Source organism: Phyllostomus hastatus, unplaced genomic scaffold (assembly GCF_019186645.2).
Source record: "Phyllostomus hastatus isolate PE091 unplaced genomic scaffold, TTU_PhHast_1.1 phas_scaffold_345, whole genome shotgun sequence".
Lineage (NCBI taxonomy): Eukaryota > Metazoa > Chordata > Mammalia > Chiroptera > Phyllostomidae > Phyllostomus > Phyllostomus hastatus.
The window spans coordinates 30,247,537-30,269,787 of record NW_025334024.1 but is presented as its reverse complement, the minus strand read 5'-3'; the positions used below and the strand labels follow the sequence as shown (position 1 = coordinate 30,269,787).

The window sequence follows — 22,251 nt, the reverse complement described above, 5'->3', positions numbered from 1 at the left end:
ACCAAGCTGAATGCTATTGCTACAACCAGAAGGGAAATGCTCTTAAGCTGAGTCTGATGACTGAATACCTTCCCTCATTCGGCTTAAGGACATCCAAATAGATTTGGCCATGGGTGGCAGGTTTAAAATAAGGGAAGTTCTTGTCAAGTCTGAATATGTTAATCATTAAATTGATATACAAACTACAAAAGCTTTTAATACAAAATAAAGCAACTATAAAGGGTTATCATTTAACACTAGGAAAATTAAGAACTTAAATGTTTCACAAACCCCACTACAAGAAAAAGTTTGTAACACACTATTTAATCTATTAGTTTCAATATTAAGGTTTATTTTTTTCTTCCAGAGTGAGGTTAACAATTTAAATAATTATCGGGATGTATAAATGCACATCCACTCAGATAAAACATTACTGCTTAAAAGTGGCTAAGAAATATTTTGCATGTAATAAATATAAGGTTAACAGGCACCATCTTGAGAGCAGAAAAGTGTTTTTTCATAACCAATAAATAAATTACATTCGAGAAAACAAGGTGTTTATATCTGAAGTATTGTAAATCCTTAAATGTTTTTCTTAATATAGCACCCAAACTTCCAAACTGTCTAGAAAGTATCTCCCAAAATATAACTCATACCTTAAGTCATAAAAATAAAGGTCAAGAAAAAATCAATTTAAGACAAAATTTACAATTTATATTAATTCCCCATTCAATAAAATATCAAGTGCCAATTTGTTAAAAGTAAATGAACTGTATATATGCAATCCATTAGTACTGAAAATCTGAAATATATATTTTTAAAAATCATTCTTTCTCAAAGTACTTAAAATATTGCATCTCTGGTGGCAAACCTGAAAATTACCAAGCATTTTACTTCCCTAGTTTTCACACTTCTGCTCCCATCCCTATCCCTTTAACCTTTAACAGTCATCCAGCTGTTTTTCTTTTTTCTTTTTTGTAAATACACTTACTTATATCCCAAACACAAAACACTGACAAGACTCCCTGGCAACCAAGGAGCTCCCGGAACAGTCCAGCCTCCAGCCCCGCCCCCAGAGGGCGGCCCAGGCCCGGTGGCGGCCCACCACCGGCCCTCACGGACGCCGGCGGAAGGCTCCCGAGAGTCCACAGCTGTCTGCTGCTGACGCAATCCTGAAGACAGTTCCAACACATTCTGCAGACAAATATCAGAGAATAAGTCTTTGATTGATAATTTTTCTATTTATTTCTGCCAAGGCGACTGAAAACACGAAAGCCTTTTCATCAGAGAGGTTAGCATAGATGTCAATTTCCTTTTCCTGTTTTTCTGTTAAAAGAAAAAGGGAAAGCTTAATAAAAAGGAGGCAGATGCAGTATTTTTGTCTAAAAATTTACAGTTTTCAAGTATTTAAATGACAATCTCATACAGAATACTACAAAGTACATTAAATGTTATAAAGTATTATGCTACTGAACTAAAATTTTTTTAAATGTAACAAAGGAGTTAGTTACTGAAATGTCATGAACTACATTCTATATCTAAAGACTAAAATGAAGACTATATCTATTTCTACATACCATCTACTTTCTACATCATTGCTGTAAGAATTTCAAATATTTCTTTCTCTTTACTAGTATGAGCCAATCAAAGCATCTCAATCAAAGTGGATTTTCTCACCCTAAAGACATTCCCTCCAGAACGTCAATGGCACCTTTATGACTCTATTAACTTCGCCTCAGCCTTGCTCCAGAATTTAAGAATAACTAATATTTACTTCTATTTTTCCTCTCCTGGTTCCAAATGTATTCCAAGTTCATGGTAGAAAAAATTTAAAATACAGAGAGGCAAAACAGAAATCACCATCTCATAAACCAGCTAAAATCACAATTAACATCTCTGTGTACATCCTTCCAAATTTTTCCAGCCTCTACCACGGTTCTGCTTCTGTCTGCTTGTTGTTGCCGTTTTGCTTTTTCATCCAAGTTAAACGTGGATGTAGCTTACAGTCACATCATTTTTACAAAACTGGTTACCAAAAACAGTCCTCCCCCACGCACATTCCCCACTCTCAGGATGCAACCACATTTTTTTTCACTTGTTTCCTTTTGTTTTTACCTCTCTATCTCTAGGCAACATTTTTACATGACGCCACTTCTTGGTTTCCTGGTTTTAGGCGCTATAATGGACTCTCCACAGTGGAAAATTAGAATCGTATTGTTTTCCATCTCTTGTACCCACCACACGTTTCTCTTGCATCTTCCCACTGCAGTTACATCACAATTATGGTGACATTACTCTTCAGTGTTTACATTATTCCAACTATGAAAATGACTCCACTTTTCATAGACATGCACAATGTCTTCCTGGAAAAGGTTCTTTTTTTACATCTGCTTAATTTTCATTATTAATTGAACCCAACTCTCTCCTAGTTGTATAAAACTTTCAGAATGTTTATACATATGAGGTATTGTATCAAATTTATCTTCTTGAAGAAATATCTCCAAGTCATCTGATCTGCACCAACGTGAAATGCCTGCTCCCTAGGCCCACCGCACAACTACCCTCTTGAGATCTCTCTTCGACCCCATGCTGGACACGCGCCCCATCCATCTCTCTCTCTCTCTCTCTCTCTCTCTCTCTCTCTCTCTCTCTCTCTCAGGCTGGGCCCTGTGTCCCAGACCCAGGATCCTTCCTGGTTTCCTTCTCCATCTCGATGGCGTGCATGCTGCAGCAGCTGTCCGAGAAAGGGAGCACGGGCAGCACAGTCCTGAGCCCCCGAGTGCTGGAAGACGCCCCCAGCCCGCCTCCACACTCAGTCACAGAGTGGGGATGCAGACCTGCAGACGTCCTCTCAGTAGTGTGAAGGCCAACAGCTGTCTGCCGTCGGCTGGTGCTGCTGTTAAAAAACCCAATACCCTCTTCAACCGTTTTCTAAATATTACTGTTACATCTACAGGGAAATACATAGACCTTAAGTATGTAACTGGAGTTCTGACAAACATATGTCCGTGTGACCCACACCACAATCAAGACACGGAAAATCCCTCCGACTCCGTTCCTGCCGGTCCCCCTGCCCCCACCTCACCAGCGAGACCGTGCCAATTCTATCAGCACAGGTCCATGCTGCTTGTTCTTGAACTTCACATAAATGGCATCGTATAGGATGCACTGTTTTGTGTCTAGCTTCTTTTAGTTTACATGGTCTTGAAATTCAATGATGCTGTTCATACGAGTAGTTTGTCCCACTGTACTAATTCGAATGCCATATTGGTTATTTTGTCTTTTTCCCCTAAACACTTGAAGGATTTCCCTTTAACCAAAGAGATACGATTTACGATAATAAGCTTTGGTGGAATCCGTACTTTAACCATCCACTGGGAATGTGGTAGGCCAGCTCGATACGGAAACTCAAAGTTCTCCAGGTTTGGGGAAACTTCTCGAACTACTTCACTGATGACGTCCTCCTCCATCTTCTACGCTCTCGGTCTGCAATGCCAACTACTTGTAGGGGCTGACCTCAGACTGGTCCTCTGAACTTCTTACCCTTCCCGTTCTATTATCTTTTCCCCACTGCTCTACATCTTGGTACACTTCTTCAATTCTGTCTACAAGCCGTTGTGGGTTTTTATTTCCGTAAATCACATAACTACATTTTTTTTGAGAGTCGTATTTTAAAGTTAATTTTCCAGGTACTTTTGACAGCTGCAATTTCCTTTGAAATAACATTTTGTTCTTGTTTTATGACTATAATATCTTCTCTAAGAGTATTTATGAGAGACTCCATTTTTTCTTCTCCATGCAAAAACTTGTACCCAAGTTTTTCTTCTTCCCTGTTGATTCGGTCTTAGCCTTCCACACTAGATGCTTCCTTCCACGTATCTGGGTAGCTCTTGGTAAGATGCTCACACCTTACTGGAACCCAAGAAGCTGATGAGCTCCTGCACACACGTGGAGCCTGACCGTGGCCAGCACTTCAGGGTGATCTGACTGGGCCATTGCTTTGTACAATCCTTAGTGAAAATATCTGTATTTCATGTCTTCCCTGGGCTCTTCAGAGTCCCTAGAGAGGACACTTCTAATCTCTTACCTGGAAGATCTGAACCTGACCTGGAGAATGCCATGTTGACTATCTGCAATTCTCACCCAATCTTCCTGATCGTCACACAGGACCCCTGCCCTCAGTGAGGCCTGGGGCTCCCTAGACTGGTTTTGTCTTACCTGTTTCAAAGGGAAAACGTGGAGAGGGGAGAACGAGATAAACGACCTCCCCAGGGTATCTTTAACCAGAGTCTCCCAGACACACAGTGTTCAGTCCCGCTCTCACCGCCACTCCCCCAGATGCAGCTGGTGCACGCCCTCCTCACCCTGACGCAGCTGCGCAAGAAAGATCGGTTTCCTTCTCCGCTTTCTGTCCCCAGAGGAGCTCACAATTTAGGTTTCACGGGTGTGCTAAAGCAGTTATCATTTTCCAGAATTTTGCTGGTTCTCCCATTCCTTGTACTTGTGGGATTTGGCCATTTTTGAAAATATCCTTTCACTAGGATTTGAGGAGTGTGCATGGCTAACTGTGTTTATTCAATCCACTATCTTTAACTTGAAAGTCTACATGAATTCTCTATGTTCATTAACAAGATATTCCAAACTGCGCAATGTGTTTTAGTCAAAAATGTCACTATGTTACTAATAACCAGAGTAAGCACATCCTCCATATATGAAGACTCATCTTAAACCAACCAAAAATCAAGTTTAATGAGATTTTTTTATGATTTTATAAAGACATGTTATCTAGAGGCCTAATAAACTTTAGTTTTCTATTCTTTCTATTCTTTTTCAAAATATAGAAAACAAGAGAGACCATTTACAATGTGATTTTAGACACACGTCAGGTAGTCCTTATTACAATGATGGTAAACCTTGCAACAAATATTTCAAGTGCCCGATGCGCAGGGAGTCAACAAAAACTAAATTAAACTAAATAGCTACGTAACACTAAGAAGTGTATCAAAGAGGTCTATTCTAAAACATACAGACCCTTCAAAAATCATATTCCCTCTACGTTATATTTTGAGAACTCGGTGTGTCTCAAGGGTTAGCAGTACACAGCGTGGGGGCCAAGCCCGGCCAGTACCTGTTTCTGTGCAGTCCCCCTGGCACAGGGCCAAGCCCGCGCAGGTCCGTGCTGGCTATGGCTGCCGGCCAGCTGCCGTGACCGAGCAGAGGGGCTGTGACAGACTGTGATAGGCTCCCACGAAGCCTAAAACATTCATCCGGCTCTTTACAGAAAAACTTGCTGACCATTCCCCCCTCCACCCGGTCTATGTTAAAAGGTTTATTTATTCTACAAAAGTTGCCTTAACCATTTCCTGTTTGTATGAAAAGCAAATAAATTAAAGCATTTTATTCTAGAAATAACTTTCTTAAAACTTTTTTATAATAACCCAAAAATACTTGAAAAAATTATCGCCAAATAAATGCTGCTTTCTCCCAGCGAACACGACACAGCAGCTCGATGCCGCACGTCCAGGCCTGCGGTCCTCTCGCCCCCACCCCACCCCACCGGGAGCGCTGCTTCCCCACCCCGAGGGCTCCATCCCCTCTGCTGCGGCGGGAAAGGGGGCAAAGGGCGTTCTGTTTCCTGGGCCAAGCACTCTCTTCCTCTCTCCCTTTTCCTGTTGGCTTTTCATTACCTCGTTTCCCTTCTGCTTTAGCATACATTTTCTGAACATCCCACTGTTAAAGCGATACACCCAAACTGAGAAAGCGACTGAAACTCTCTGGAAGAGCAGTGTAGCAGGAGGAAAACGCAGTCAACTGGCCCAAGGAATCAGTGAATGCCTAGGCACAGTCCTCACAGAACACAGCCCAACACTGAGCGCCCCGCCTGCCTCCAGCCACACAGTGTCACCCTTTACTGTGACGGAAGTTCGGAACAGCTGTGCCAGTGCAGTCACTCCCCCTAAGAGCAGTAACTTTATTCAGACAAAAGCAGAGGAAAGTGGCAAACAGGTAAAAAAATTCTGTGTCTATAAAAAGAGAAATTTACACTTATGCTTGAACACTCGAATACCTAAGGAAGACTACCTGAAAAAGTAGCGCCTAACTCAAAAATAACACAAGACGTTATAAAAGCATTTCACTGAAAGTGAAATTATTTTGATAGAGGTTTTTAAAGAATTATGAAGAGCAACTATCCCTTTTTTCCATTAACTACTAGCCTGAAAGCCTCGATCTGAAAAAGGTATTTGTGGGCACATGAGGGTTCACCACACAAGTCCCTCTACTCGCGTGGAGTCATTAACGTTCTCCACGAGGACGAGCTTTTTTTAGAGCTGTGCGAATCTCTCCCAGGACCCCGCGCCACAGCAAACCGTGGTCTTCAGCCACTGCCTGGCTTCTGCCCAGAGGCCGCAGGCACTGCCGCAGGTGGCAGAGTGTGGGGGACATAAAATAATAAACGATGTTTACGTCCAAGAAAAGGAGAAGCTCAAGTTTTAGTTAATAATTAAAACAAGGCAACCGGCTGGAGCACCGCCCTGACGAGCCAGGGCTGCGTCTCCACCCCCAGCCTGGCGCACACAGAGCCAAGCAATAAATGCATAAATAAGTGGAGCGACAATCAATGTTTCTCTCAGATCAATACATTTAAGAATTTTTTAAAAAACAAGATACTGGTAGATACTAAAAAGGGAGAACTGTAAGGAGAAATATGAATTCATTGGACCAGGAAGAATTCACCCGACCACCCAAGGAGCTGCCCCAAAGCGGGAAGCACAGAGCGAGCGATTAAAAGCTCACACTGGCCCTGGCCAGGGTGGCTCAGCTGGTTGGGTGCTGTTCCACAAAGCAAACGGTCGCAGGTTCGATGCCAGGTCAGGGCACACGGCTGGGTTTCGGGTTCAGTCCCTGGTTGGAGCACATACAGGAGGCAACCAGTCCATGTTTCTCTCTCACATCAATGTTTCCCTCCCTCTTCCTCCCTCCGTTCCCCTTTCTCTAAATACAAATAAACTCTTTCTTAAAACTTCATATTGAAGAACACTTTTACAGCAAGGTATTATCTAATTTAAGCCTTCAGTCTTCCAATAATAATTAAATTTCTGTCTTTTGTTAAACAATCATCTATCTACCTTAGAGGAAATGCTTTCAAAATAAAATATGAGTGGCCACCCTAAGTCCAGGAGTTCACTGCCTGCGACTTTCTTCACTATCTAATGAAGATCTCAGAAAAATGGAATTGGAGAAAAACTGCTTGGATTTATGCATACCTCTTTCTTCCTCATGTTTTTTGGCAGATGCACTTTTAGGTCTTCCTCTTCCTCGTCTGATATGATCTGAATGGCTGTTACTCCGAGACCTCTTTCTGTTTTCTAAATCCTTATTTCCTGTAGAATTTATCTTCTCTCTCCTAACTCTCTCTGTGCGCCTCCTCTTGGCCTCATGCTTGTTTTCTGTATGGATGAATAAAAGTGACACATTTTAGGGCTTAGCAAGAACTGTTGGCCCGAGTCTCACTCTCTTCTTGTTTCTTTCTAAAAGCACTGGAGTTCGCTGCCTGGCCGATTTCATTCAACCGTGGTACAGCCATGACGTCTCTGCATCTCCCATCACACGGGAAGAAGTTCAACAGAATGCGGATGACCCACATCCACACCCGAGGGACGAGGAGCCCTGTGACAGGAGACATTTCTCTACTTGGCACCTTTAATTTCAGCCCCTACAACTCTGCACAATACCACAGCAATCCTTCTGCCTTTTGCTCTCTGCTTCCAAGTTAAAAATGGTGAAGTATTAGAAAAGGGAAAAAAATCCTTTCTTCTTTGCCACTACCCAAATTATAGACTGAAATACATCAAATATTCAGAAGCAAAATGGACCTTAACCATAATATATTAAGGTTATCAATAAAAAGCAAACAGAAAGCATCCACAGACAATATAGAAACATGAGAAAAGTAAGTAGTTTTCCTTCAGCCACAGATGAGGTCATTTCTCAGAACATGCTGATCCCTAAGCAGAGGAACAACAGAGGGAACTTTTCTCAATATGGCGATGGAATTACTATAAAAAACCACCCTCTCCAAACAAATCAAAATGGTGGACAAGACAGGCAAAATTTTTTAAAAACACAAAAACTTGCTTTAACACATATCTGAACTCAAAAGTAAAAAAAGAAGATCCTCTAAATTCTTAAAATCACAGTGGAAAAGAGGCAAAACAAAAAGAAACTTCACATCCCCAAAACTGAAGGGAAGAAATTAAAAGACTGTACATGAGCATGCTTATTTGGCTACTATAAAATCTTTTAAAATTTTAAAGTAAAATAGTAAGTTATTTTCAAATACCATATTCTTGAAGAATTAGTTAATTCTAAATCTCAGATTAGACATGTACCAGATGATACAAGAACATTTAATTATTCCAGACTGTAAGTTATCAAAGACAACCAGGGTCTTGTTGAAAGACACAAGGGCTAACTTGACCACTGACCACACTACAGGACAGTATGAACATCAATAAAAACAGTGACTATTATAAATTAAAGTATATCAAATAAATATACTTAAACCACATGACATTAAATACACAAACAAAAGCAAAAACTACTTAGCCACTATAGGAAGATCATAAAAAACCAACTATTTTGAAAACTTAAAAGGGAAAGAATAAAAGCATCTATCCTGCCTTTTCTACTGAATAACCACTCAATGAACAACCAAAGGACAGACAGAAGTTTCTCATTTTAGAAGTATTGCAGCTAAAAATGACAAAGGAATGATAAGAGTATCACCATTTTAAACCTGAAATGAACAAAAGAATCTAAGTGCTAAATATCATATACAAAATACTACACACAAAAATTAACTCAATGAACTGCAGACCTAAATGTAACAGCTAAAACTGTATTTAATAATGCTTAGGGAAAAAAGGGAAAAGCCTAATGATACTGGATTTGGCAATAATTTCTTAGATATGACACCAAAAGTATAGGCAACAAAGAAAAAAATAGACAATTTGGACTTTTATCAAAACTAAAAACTTTTTTGCATCAAATGATGCCATCAGTAGAGTAAAAATGCAAATCCAGAATGGGACAAAAATATCTGTAAATACAGATGACAGGTTAATATCCAGAATCAAAAGAACTACTACAACTCAACAACAAAAACCAACCCAATTCAAAAATGGGCAAAGAACTTAGACATTTCTTCAAAGAAGTGGCCAATAAACATATAAAAAGATGTTCAAATCATTCATCGTTAGGGAAACTCAACCCAAAATCCCAAGATTATCACTTCATGCCCCTCAGAACGGCTACTGTCAGAAGTGCGTCAGAGCGCACGTGCGGGACGCGCAGAAGTCGGACCTTCCCCACACTGCCGGCAGCAACGGGATGCAGTGCGGCCGCCGTGGGGACACGGCGGCTCCTCGGAACAGGACCGAGAATCACCACGTGACATGGGAACTCCACTTCTGGGTGCACAGCCCAAAGAAGGGAATGAGACAGGGAATCTAACAGATGTCTGTCTGCACACCCGACTTCACGGCAGCGTTAGTCACAAAGCCAAAAGGCAGAAGCCGCTTCCGTGTCCATCAAGGTATGATAAACAAAACAACGTTCAGGAAGGAACTTCTGGCACCTGCTACAACACGGGGGAACTGTGAGAACAGCAGGCTAACTGCAACCAGCCAGACGCGCAAGGACCTACACGGTCTGACCCAGCCCCGGGAGGAACCGCAGCAGCAGCACACTCCCAGGCACAGAGAGGACAGCGGCCGCCTGGGGCGGGGAAGAGGGCTGCGGCGCTGCTGTGTGATGGGTGCAGGGTGACTGCCTGCCGGGGGGGGGGGGGGGGTAGGCGATGAAAAGGACTCTGGAGATGGACGGCAGTGATGACTAAGTACACAATATGAGTGTACTTAATGTCACTGAACTGTGTGACTTACAATGATTAAGATACTGAATTTTGTTATGTCCATTTCACCACGATAAAAGATAGAAAAAACTTAGATTTGGTGAGAAAGAAATTAGAAAACAAGATGAACTGCTAAAAACTGAAGTGCAAAAGACATACTAAGTAGCAGATGATGTCTGCAGACAAAATTATAAACCTAGGAAAGGAAATCAATGAAATTTCCTAGAACAAAGCAGAAAGAGAAAACACGTGACAGTGAGTGAACGGAAACGAGGGAACGGTCCAAGAAACCTACCACTATTCATCTAGGACAGCGCTGCCAATTACCTACCCAATATCCGTTCTCCCCTCCTCATTAAGAACAGATCCTGTTCTGTTCAAGAGCACAAGGTGCCCCGCTAAAACAGACATGTTCCAAAAAAGAGGAAATGAAAATAAAAATAAATTAAACATACACACACATTCCATGACTCCTGCAGCTGAACTGGCCATGGAGTTTAGTTCTGGCCAATGACATGTAAGTGGAACTGAGTAAGGTCTCCAGGAAGATTTTTTAAGGGGAAAAGAATGCCTGTCATAGCCCTCGTCCCTCTGTCCTTCCTCCTTCTTCCTGCTTGGAAAGCTTACGGGGGCCTCAGAGGTGCCACAGCTACCTCACGGTGGGATGAGCACCCCTGGGCATGGGGGACAGACAAGGGCTAGGGCCTCAGTGCTGGCCGTGAGCCCCCAGCGGTGGGGCGCCGGCTCCCTCTCCCCCCACTGACGAGCCCCGGTAAGCGGCTCGTCCAGGCCAGTGTCCGTCAGGTGCATTGTGGAGGTGACCCTCCTACACCGTGCAGGAAGTATGTCAGAAGGGATTAAAAGAGAATGGGGAAAAATAAATAATAGGTAAAAACTGCCCTAAGCTGAATCCTCGAGCCTTTGATTGGAAGAACAGAATGCCAAGGAAGAATGAGAACATTTAAGTGTGAGTGCAAAGTAAAGGCATTCTCCACATGCAAGATGGGAAATGTATACCACATGTCCGCCTTGAAAATTTTTCCAGGTCTGAAACAATTTCTGCAAAATGTGTTCCAGAAATAAAAACACACGGGTTAAACCCTAGAAGAGAGTGGAAAGAAACCTGAGTATTACTGACAGCTGTGCCGCACTCCTGAGGCCGGTCTTCATGAGAAGTCAGAGGACTCCACTCAGAAAGGTCTTAAAGATGAACAGAGACCATTTTAAGAACTCTATGATTAAGAACCCAAAAGTACAGGCACAGAGGTGAAGGATACAGTTTTTCATCAAAGGGCAAAATAAAAAGGGTATGACAGCCATGTTCCATACTGTAGCAATTTCAAGTGATGAGCATGTAGGAAACAATGTTTTCTGAAACAAGAAAACCAAACCCTCATTGTCAAGTATTCAGAGTTGAGGATCGCTGATTACTGAATGAACGGTCAATCATTTCGGGTTTATTAAAAGATACTGGCAATAACATGCCTCCATTTTTTTCCTTAACTGAAAATGAATGTCATTTATAGACTTCTACACTTATTAGCCTTTGCCTGTTAATTTCCATAACAGATTTTGTTTATTTTTAGCTAGACAAAGTTCCATATATTTTGAGTGTCCTACCTCCCTATTCCTATGTATATGATGAAGATGTAAAAATATTCAGTACAGCCCTGGCACGTGTGGCTCAGTGGATTGAGTGCTGGCCTGCAAAGCAAGGGGTCACAGGTTCAGTTCTCAGCCAGGTGCGGGGCCACAGTGGTGGGGGGGGAGGCGTGAGGGAGGCGACCACACACAGATGTTTCTCTCCCCCTCTTCCTCCCGCCCTTCCCCTCTAAAATAAGTAAATAAAATCTTCTTAAAAAATAAAGATATTAAGTGTATATGAAAAATGAGAATTTGAACACCTCAAACCTAGATAAATCTACCTGATTTAACAGATTTTTCCTCCTGCACATCACAAAGTTAAATAATTACAAGAGTTTTCACCCCACTGAAATTTAAAATAATCTTTTATAACTTTGATTTCACTTTTTAAATTAGTTCAATTTTAGCTTTAAAGATGTTTCTATTTTTCATTTTAAATGTTAAATTACGCTGCCCTGGTGGTGTGGCTCAGTGCATTGAGTGTCAGCCTGTACACCAAAGGGTCATCAGTTCGATTCCCAGTCAGGGCACTTGCCTGGGTTGTGGGGCCAGATTCCCCAATTGGGGACATGCAAGAGGCAACCACACATGGATGTTTCTCTCCCTCACTTCCTCCCTTCCCCTCTCTCTAAAAATAAGTAAATAAAATGTTAAGTTATGCAAATAAGTCTTCCTTGATTTCTCATTATCTAGTGACCTATCCATTTATGCATTTACTAACATACTACATACAGAAATCATTCTGTGGGACTTAAAGACAAATGAAAAACAGAATTCCCACACAATCCAGCAATTCCACTTCTGGGTATTTATCCCCTGGATGGAAAAACACTGTCTGGAACCCTGACCAGTGCGGCTCAGCTGACTAGGCCTCATCCCACAGACCTGGAGGCAGGGCACGTGCGGGGGTTGTGGGTTTGACCCCTGCTTGGGGCACACACAAGAGGCAACCAGTCAATGTTTCTCTCTCTCTAAAAATAAGTAAAATCTTAAAAAAGAGCCAAACCCTAACCTGAAACGGTTTATGTACCCCCTTGCTCACTGCGGCATTATTTATTGTACAACAGCCAAGACATGGAAACACCTAAGCATCCACTGATGGATGAAGGGATCAAGAAAATGTGGACCATTATTCAGCAATAAAAAATAAGTGAAACAAAATTTTGCCATTTGCAACAACATGGATGGACCTTGAGGGCGTTATTCAAAGTGAAAGAAGTCAGAGAAAGACAAATACCATACAATCTCACTTATGTGTGGATTCTTAAAACAAACAAACAAACAAACAAACAAACAAACGCAAGCTCATGGAAACTGAGAACAGACCGCTGGCTGCCAGAAGCAGGGGTTTGTGCGTGGATAAAATTGGTGAAGGGACACCAAAACGTACGAACTTCAGTTATAAAACTGGTAAGTCACAGGACTTCATATACAACATGGTGGCTACACTTAATACTACTTGTACTGCGTATGTGAAAGTGGGTGAGAGTAAATCTTCAAAGTTCTCATCATGACAAAAAAATATATAAAAAAACAAAGGTGTTCATACAGATGTTGTTTTGTACTTCTTCTTAATAGTGTTTTAGAGGTTTTTTCCACATCAGCACCTGAAAGTCTGCACCCTTCTCATGAGCACATACTGTTGCTCCCCGAGATACACCCTACTCAACTAACCATTCCCGATGATGTCTGGCTTCACAACATTTTGCTATTATAAACAGCAATGCCTGAAAATTCTATTAAAAATTTAATTGTATATTGTAAACAATTAAGTCTCTAGGCTACATATCTACTGATAAAGATGTCTAGCCCTGGCTGGTGTGGCTCAGTCAACTGAGCGCCAGCCTGCGAACCGAAAGGCCGCTGGTTCCATTCCCAGTCAGGGCAGGTGCCTGGGTTGCAGGCCAGGTTGCCAGGTTACCAGCTGGGGGCTTGTGAGAAAGACAACTGGTACATTTTGCACACAGACATTTCTCTTCCTCTCCTTCTTCCTCCCTCCTCCCTCTAAAATAAATAAATAAAATCTTAGGAAGTCTAGACTCTAAGTTAAGTGCATTTAAAATAGTCAGCAACCACTGTCAGACCGCTCTCCCAAAGGCTGCGCCAGCTTAAACTCACACCACTGTCGTGAGCACTCATTTCGCCAGCTCCTTAAAAGCACTTAGCAATCCTTTACATTTTTGTGAAATGTTGGCAAAAAGAATGGTATTTTATTTCAAGTGCATTTCCCTGATAGTGAAGTGGATTACCTTTCCAGATACTATATATTATCCATTTTCACTTCTTCTATAAATTCTCTGCTCATTTAAACAGAAACGTTCTAGATCCCACTGACAACACGTACTTGGTAAATCACAGAGATTTTTAAAATTATATTCTTTTCCATTCCCTACATACTATGGATTACCCAAGGCGAATCTTAAGAACTTTTACTGTAAAAATGGGCATGTCACCAAGCCTTGCCGCTGTGAGACGTTTCACAAGCACCTCGCCCACACCCCGGTCCCCTGAAGCTGGCATCACAGAGCCCTCCGCGCACAAGCAGACGGCAGCCGCTCACGGAGGTCGGCTGGCCTGACAGAGCCACAGCACTGCTGGAGTCTGAGCCTGAGGCCAGGTCTCCCGACCTCCACGTCTGTGCCATTCAAAACTGTTCTCCAGGCTTTAAACACTCTCAACCCTTCTCCTTGAAGCCCTTTCCTCCTTTGGTTTCTATGGTACAGTCTATCCCTGCTGTTTCTCTGTCTTTTGTAAATATTCTTCCTGCTTCTTTTGCTAGCTACTTCCTCTTCCTCCTCCTGGGATTTCTAGGCTTCATCTTCACTTGAAGATCACAAGGCCACTGTTACTATAAAACAACAGAACCTCAGGAAACTCCAAGTGTAAAATAATAAACTGCTTCTCACGCACCACCATGACTTACCTACCACCACCTCCGCTGGGGGTTCTCCCACAGGTGACAGCTCTCGGTGGACCTGACCTCCCCACCCACTTCAACCCGGCAGGACTGCAGTTTACCAGAGCTCAGTCCCTGAACTCCTTCCTCTGCCGACCCTACAGACTCTCCAGCACAGATTCATCCATCCCCGAGAAGACAGCTACCATCCATTTGCTGATGGCTTTGTGTGTCCAAGTGGGAAAGACAATCCACAGATGACATTGCACAATTATTGTACATCCAAAACTAAATTCCCCCTCTTGTCTTCTTGTAGACCCCTTTCCAACCAGTACTCCAAGTCTGAAATCTGGGAGCCCTTCCAAATTCTTCCCTATGTTCAAATGACTCTGACTCCAGAGCGGTCACAGTGTCTGTCCCGTCGGTCCGTGCCCGCAATGTTTCTTCCTTACCTTGTTCCTCAACTGAATGATCTGCACATAGAGGGCAAAAAACTTGCTGAATAGGAAGAACCAACACACTCGTCCCACTCAGGGCGTGAACCGACCACGTCTTACTCAATTTGCAGACCCAGAACTGAGCTGACAGGCCGCCCAGCATATCTGCTCCATGAGTCACGCCAGCGCTCCCAGTCCTGCATCAAGCTCTTCAGGAGTAAGACCCAGGAGCCCATTTTTAACAAGCTCTCTCCGACTACTATGACCGATCCAGTAACAGACCTGAAGAACCAATAAATTAAGTCCACTCTCATGACGACAGGAATCAACCTCAAACAGAAGCAGAAACGGCAAACAACTTTCTTGCCCCCACTATGCAGACCCAGGATAAACGGACCTCTCACAAACACACACAGTTCTTGAACTATCTGCTACTGGAACCACTCTGCCTCAGTCAGCGCCCTCGCTCTCTTAACATATTGTGACAGCCCATCTCTACCGTACACCCCCACAAACTACTGCCCGGAACCAGAATGATCTTTTATTTTATTTTATTTATTTATTCTTAGAGAGGGAAGGGAAGGAGAAAGAGAGAGAGAATCATCAATGTGCGGTTGCTGGGGACCATGGCCTGCAACCCAGGCATATGCCCTGACTGGGAATCGAACCTGAGACACTTTGGTTTGCAGCCCGCGCTCAATCCACTGAGCTACGCCAGCCAGGGCTCAGAATGATCTTTTAAAACAGCAAATCAGACCAGGCCATCTTCCTCTGACCCTATCCCCACACTAGCAGTAGTTTCTCCCCACGTTAAGAAAAGCCAAACTTCTTACTCTGGTTTACAAACCCTACATGATCTGGCTCTTGCCTAACCCTCTGGCCTCATCTCCCACATTCTCGTGCTGTCCACATCGCCACCACACTAACCTTTTTGTTCCTAAAATATACCAATCTTTTTCTGGCCTTCGAATTTTTGCATTTGCTATTTCATCCGTCAGGAATGTTCTCCCTGATCTGATCATGACTAGCCCCTTGTTCCCATTCAGCTTCACGGTCAACGCCACTTCTCAGAGCGGCCTTCTCCAACCGTTCGGTCACATGGAGCCCTCTCGTCACATGCTGTGACAGCACTCTAGCTGCACTTCCTACGAGGCATTTATCACAAGCCGATACTCTCTGTTTACTTGTTCACCGTCTATCTCCTGCCCACGAGAACGTAAGCTCTGCTCTGACCAGTGTGGCTCAGCCGGTTGGGCGTTGTCCCACAAAGCGCAAGGCCGCCATTTCGGTCCCTGGTCAAGGCACATGCCTGGGTTGCAGGTTTGGTCCCCGGTTGGGGCGTGTAGGAGAACCAACCTCTCGCGCATCAATGTTTCTCTCCTCTTTCTCCCTCCCTTACCCTCTCTCTAAAATTAAACAATTCTTAAAAAAAAAAAAAAAGGATGTACGCTCCATTACAGCAGCGAATCCACCTTGAGAGTACATTCATTCATTATTTTATGCTCAAGGCTTAGAACAGTGCCTAGCATACAGTAGATGCTCAATATTTGTCCTCAATCTACTCTTATTTGAAGATCATCGTTATATGAAGTTCTGACTGTATCAAAGAATAAATAAAATTTCATACTTTTAATAAGCATATCCACTGAGTAAATCCAATTTGTCTAGTTAATGAGAAAGTAAAATTCAAACAAAATTATTTTTTAGATCTTCTAAATCAAGGAATTATAAACAATAATCAATATGTCTAAAAATTATATTCACACTAAAATCAAACTATATTTTTCCAGCCACTAGTTTAAAAAAAAAACTCGAGTTGTGACAAATTTGACCAGCATGAGAGGAAAAACCCCGCTGCCCGCCAACCGGTAAACAGAGGGATCACGGCACGGCCATACAAAGAATACTACGAAGCAATAAAAAGTAATTAATCCTTACTGATAAATACAGCAATATGGCCGAGTCTTCAACTATGCTCAGTGAAAGAAGCCAGACAAAATGAGCACATATTGCAGGATTCCATTCATATAAAGTTCTAGAACAGCAACAGAAAACACACCAGTGGTTCCCTGCAGTGGGGGTGGCAAGAACACACAGAGGAACTAGGAAACTCTGGGAACGAGGGGCATGTTCATTATCTTGATTGTGGTGATTGTTGGTTGATATAAACGCATGACAAACTCATCAAACTGCACACTATAACCCGGCAGAGGCCACAGTCAAAAACCCGAAAGGCGCTATAACCAAACTGACGGCTTAAGCGTTATGGGTTGACATTAGTCACATACAGACGTGCAGCTAGTTGTGACCTGTGCACCCAAATATATGCAACGATATTTAAGAAAAAAGTTTGTTGCCCTGACTGGTGTGGCTCAGCAGACTGAGTGCTGGCCTGCAAACTTAAAGGTCACTGGTTCGATTCCCAGCGGGAGCACATGCCTGGGTTGCAGGCTGGGTCCCAGACTACGGGCACGTGAGAGGCAAGAGATGCATGTGTCTGTCACACACCGATGTTTCTCTCCCTCCCTTCCCCTCTCTCTAAAAATAAAGAAATAAAATCTTTAAAAAAGAAAAAAAGTTTGTTATCTCTCAGATCAGCCATGATCAGCTGTGATCTATGCAGGGTTAAACATGTGTGACTTACTGGATGTCAATTATACTCAAACTTTTTTTTAAATCGAATCAGGTACACATCCTTGCAAAAATGCTTCAGAGGCTCTCCACACACCAAAACCAGAAAATCTGTTATAGGTTTTATCAGCATTATAAGGGATGACCATTTATATGGAATTAACAGCAAACTAATGTCATAAGCTGACTTCCAATAGCTAGTAAAAACCAGACGTGTCTCAAAAGATTTTAATTTTTAACTTCAACAAAAATGTGAATAGTAAATTCATAAAAAATTTAAATGTCTACATCAAAAAGCTAAAAATGTGATACACACTCAATTACCTGCAGAAGGTGGTGATTTTTCTGGGTGCTTTGCATTTAAAAGTTTTCTGCTAATAAATATATAACCACAGGGACATGATTTACATGCAACAGGAACCTGTAGAAAAAAAAGAAAAATACATTATTATTACTCATTTTCTGTTAAACTTCTCAGTGCTTACAGAGTCTCCTAATTTGAATAAGTACCTGAAATAAAAAATCATAGATTTATTTAAACCCCACCTGCTTACAACGAATTATTTGAGATGGGTATTGTGTTCTATACATCATATTCTAAGGCTTTACAATATCATCAGTATGGTAAATGGATCTAAAAAACAAAAACAGACTAAACAAACAACTAGAACAGGAACAGAATCACAGACTCAGAGATCACATGGAGGGTTATTGGGGGGAAAGGTACGGGGATTGAGAAGCACAGTTGGTAGGTACCAAGTAGATAGGGGGATGTTACGGACAGTATAGGATATGAAGAAGCCAAAGAGCTTACATGCATGACCCGGGGACAGGAACTTGAGGGGTGGGGGGCTTGCTGGAGGGAAGAGGGGTACCAGGCTGAGGGGGACAAAGGGGAAAATTTGGGACAACCGTAACAGTATAGTCAAAATACACTTTAAAAAAGAACTGTTGAATAGGGTGGACAATTACAATATTAATCTCTTAAATCACAGTACAACTTGCCCCTGGCCAGGTGGCTCGGGTAGGTTGGAGCAGCGTCCCACACACCCACAGGCTGCAGGTCTGATGCCTGGTCGGGGAGTGTATGGGAGGCAGCCAATGCACGTGTCTTTCTCACACTGATGTTTCTCTCCCCCTCCTCTCCTCTCTCTAAAATCAATAAACATATCCTCCAGGGAAGATTTTTTTAAAGCATTTAAATAATAGGATAATTTGGATTTTAAACAACCAGCCTAAAATTCCTTCAAAGTTTAGTTGCAATGCCAAAGGTAATGGTAATGAAAGTTCTAACGCTACACTTTCAGGAATTTAAAATAAAAAAAATCCAAAATTTGGTTACTGATGGCTTATTGTGTATCAATTTATTTCTTAAAAAATGTATTTAGGTTGCATGTTTCACAAGTAAAACAGGTAAAAGAAGAAAACCTGCAAGAAACAAAATCCTGGCCGTATATTGTTTCACTGACTTTAAAACGCTCTAAATAACCACATTACAGAAAACTCTTACTAGGTGCAGCTAGAAAAATCAGTTAACTACAGCGGATATGTCTGCTCTATGTCGCATAAAATTTTCTACAAATGAAAAAAGTCCCAGCTGCTCTAGTTTTAAAAATTAATGCAAAACAGAAGCATACACAACAGATACCAGGAAATTAACAAGAATCAGGAGCACCACCACACACAAAATGGCTCAGTAATTTGGGTTTTAGTGGATGTGAAACACCCTTGAAAATGAAAAGAATGTAAATGTGGTCTAGAAGTTTCAAAACTGTGTCTTCAATAGAGGAATGTGAAAGGGATGTTCTAAAGCAACTGAAGACTGAGGTCTGTCTTGTCTGCTGCTCTTCGTACCTGTTTTTAAACTTACACACACCGTCTGTGTGTGCATCTTCGACTGGAGCACTCTCGCCAAACTGCAAAGACTTTACATTTATATTTATGAACTAAATTCTGGTTTCGTATTTGTCAAGCAACTTAGCATGTATGAGCAGTACCCTGATGTTGTTTAAAAAAGTTTTCTGGAGTATAATTTTTTTCTTGCTTATAAGAAGCTTGCACTTTCAAGTTATTAGAATGTTAAAATTATTATTTTTTCAACTCAGTTACATTAGTAAAAGATAAACCACTTTTAAGAATCACCAAAAGTTTAAATTAGCGCCATGTATGTTATATTGTCCTAAATATTTAGGGGCAAAGCAAACCAACATATTTTTTAAATTATGTAGTAGCTGCTATGGACTGACCCTCCTCCCTCCTCCCACTACAAACCCCCAAAACGATGGCACTTCGAGCTGAGACATTTAGGGCCACGTGAGGTTATGGTGTGGGGCCCTCAGGATGAGGTCAGTGCCACGAAACCAAGAAACACCAGAGAGCTCTCTCTGCAGACACAGGGGACACGCAGCCTCCAGGCTGTGGGAGAATAAATGACTGTTGTTTGAATCATTCAATCTACTGAACTTTGTTATAGCAGCTCGAGGGGGGACTGTGTGTGTAAAACAAAATTAATGCGATCTTTCCAAATAAAATGCTGACCAAGTTTTGTTGAACCAGTTACAGAGACCCCTACAAGTTTATGACCCTTTCCTTTCTTCCACCAGGAGATCAAAAGCAGGTTATTTTTCCCAAAATGTTACTTATGCCAAGTAAAACAAAGGTCAGGGTTTGCAGTAACTCGCGTCCTACAGAAACTGGAATGCACAATGCATACCATGCAAACCTTGTATTTCTGCACTAGTAATTGGAACAAATGGAAACGATTTAAATATTGAAATAAACTCCTTTAAAGAAACCTAAATCAAATCGCAAAGTCCAATTTTGTCAGAATTTAACAAATTTGGTTTATTGGTAACAACAGGAGGTTAACTCTTCACTCGGGAAAACACGACTAAGTTATTTTTATAACGCATACTCAAACTGCTAAGATCAATAAGCTGTACTTCTCCCTCCACAATCTTCCTCTGATCAGCATTTCCACCGCTGCCCATAAAAGATACCGAATAAGACGGAACATTTTGTTACAAGATTTGATCAGCCGGTAAGATTACTCCTTCAAGAATGCACTAAAATCCGCGTACTGGAAGTCTCCAGCCATTTTAAATTACTCCCGATCAAAAAAGAAAAAGAGGCGGGGGAGGGGAAAGGAAAGGGGGAGGAGAGAGGTAGTCATTTTGAAAAAATTCTAAAAAAAAAAAAATTCTCTCGGTGGCAAAGAAAAAACACACCCAGATCCGCATGCTGGCATGAAATAAGAGCCTTGCGAATGGTTTTAATTGAGAGTTGTGACTCATTAGATTACACGGCTCTGAGGTCCGTCGATTATTCCAGGGAAGAAGGAGGCGTGCTCACACGGAAACCCAGTAAAATGAGAATTTTTAAATTACAGCTCCAACACCGCTAGCTCGGAGCAGAAAGCAGGTATCTAAACCGCACGACACCCCGTAGGCATCTCCTAACAGAGCCGGCAGCAGGAACGCCAAGTGTTTCCCAGGGGACCCGCCGCGGGGGGTGCGCGTGGGGGGCGCCCCAGAGGCAGGGCTTCACGGGGGCGCTCTGAAATCCTGTTCCGTTAAACACAAAGTAGGGACAGATTTCACGATGATTCATGTCAGAAATAGAGGAAGTACGTTTAGGAGGAAAAAAAAAAATCCCCAAATTAGCCGAAATTTAAAGCCATTACGCTGCGGCCCCTTTTGTCACCTGCGGGCCCGGCGGGGACACTCCGCAGTCCCCGCACACCTCCGACCGGGACAAAGCCGCCCTGCCCGGCACCACGGGGCTTTCGGGGCCAGGGCGCCGCTCCCGCCGCGAACACGCGCGTCCCCGCGGGGCCGAGGGGCTGAAGGGCGCAGACCCCGCCACTGACCCCCGAGCCGCTCGGCCACTCGGGGACCAGCCCACGCCCCCTTCCGCGCCGCCGGCCCCGCACTCTCCGCCCCCCCGCCGCCAGGTGCGTGGGCCCGGGCCCGCCCCCGCCGGCCCGCGGTCGGGCTCCGCCGCGGCCGCCAGCCCGAGGGCCGGCGCACCCTCCGCCGCCCCGACCCGACCCGGCGACGCGGCCTCCCCGCAGCCAACCGCCGCCGCAACGGCCGCCCGCCCACCGGCCCGCAGCCCACCTGTTGGTCGCACTCGGGGCACGATTTGGTGGCCATCTTCACTTTCTTGGCCCGACTCGCGGACATGCTCCCCCACCGCCACCGCCACGGCCGCGGCTGCGGCTCGGGCTCCTCCCCCGGCTCCTCAGCGGCCCGGCCTCCGCCGCCCGGCCCCGCCGCCCAAACTGAGGCGCTGCCGGGTGCGCGCGCGCGCTCGCCGCGGGCGCGAGGCCGCGCGGAGCCTGCGTGAGAGGGGGCGGGGCGCGGCGTGGCGTGCGCCGGCTCCGTGGGGCGTCAGACCGCGCTCCCACCCACCCCCACGTCGGTCGTAGAGCGCGTCCGTACTCTCACGACAGCCGCTGGGCCGACCCTCGGGCGAGACAATGGCTCTCGGGCGAGAGCCGCTTCTCCGCGTTGGTGGAGCTGCGTGAGGGCGTGGCTCAAGGAGTGGGCCAATGAGAACACAGAATGCTGATAGCTGCGGGGCACGCCTCCCCCGGGAGGAAGGAGAGCGCTGGCGTGAGAGAGGGCATGGGAGGTAAAGCGCAGGGCACCGCTGCGGGCGTTTACTTAACTCCGGTGACTGTCAGCAAGTCCGATCGTTGAGCACAGGTAGACATCTGATGAGTCTACTATGTATCAAGCCCTGGAGTC

General features: G+C 43.7%; 1 protein-coding gene across 3 annotated transcripts; it reads right to left on the bottom strand.

Annotated features, from left to right (window-relative positions):
- Positions 1-310: 310 nt before the first annotated feature.
- CUNH16orf87 (chromosome unknown C16orf87 homolog) lies at positions 311-21,937 on the bottom strand. 3 transcript variants are annotated; one of them, XM_045819020.1, is made up of 4 exons: positions 21,619-21,936; positions 17,825-17,921; positions 7,245-7,427; positions 311-1,173 (listed from the first exon to the last, which is right to left on the bottom strand). In XM_045819020.1, exons 1-4 carry the CDS (start codon positions 21,682-21,684, stop codon positions 1,094-1,096), a joined length of 426 nt encoding a protein of 141 aa, XP_045674976.1. In that variant the 5' UTR covers positions 21,685-21,936; the 3' UTR covers positions 311-1,093. The 3 variants fall into 3 exon arrangements, with proteins under 3 accessions (XP_045674976.1, XP_045674974.1, XP_045674977.1); XM_045819018.1 differs by having other exon boundaries at positions 311-1,305; positions 21,619-21,928; XM_045819021.1 differs by lacking the exon at positions 7,245-7,427 and having other exon boundaries at positions 311-1,305; positions 21,619-21,937.
- Between the last annotated feature and the right edge of the window lie 314 nt (positions 21,938-22,251).

Bases quoted from the DNA above. Each gene is read 5' to 3' on its own strand.
- CUNH16orf87 (XM_045819018.1), bottom strand. From the start codon at position 21,684: ATGTCCGCGAGTCGGGCCAAGAAAGTGAAGATGGCCACCAAATCGTGC. The intron at 7,428-17,824 runs GTAATTGAGTGT...TCATCCATACAG, and splicing joins AAAATCACCACCTTCTGCAG to AAAACAAGCATGAGGCCAAG. The intron at 1,306-7,244 runs GTATGCATAAAT...TTCTTTTAACAG, and splicing joins AAAACATGAGGAAGAAAGAG to AAAAACAGGAAAAGGAAATT.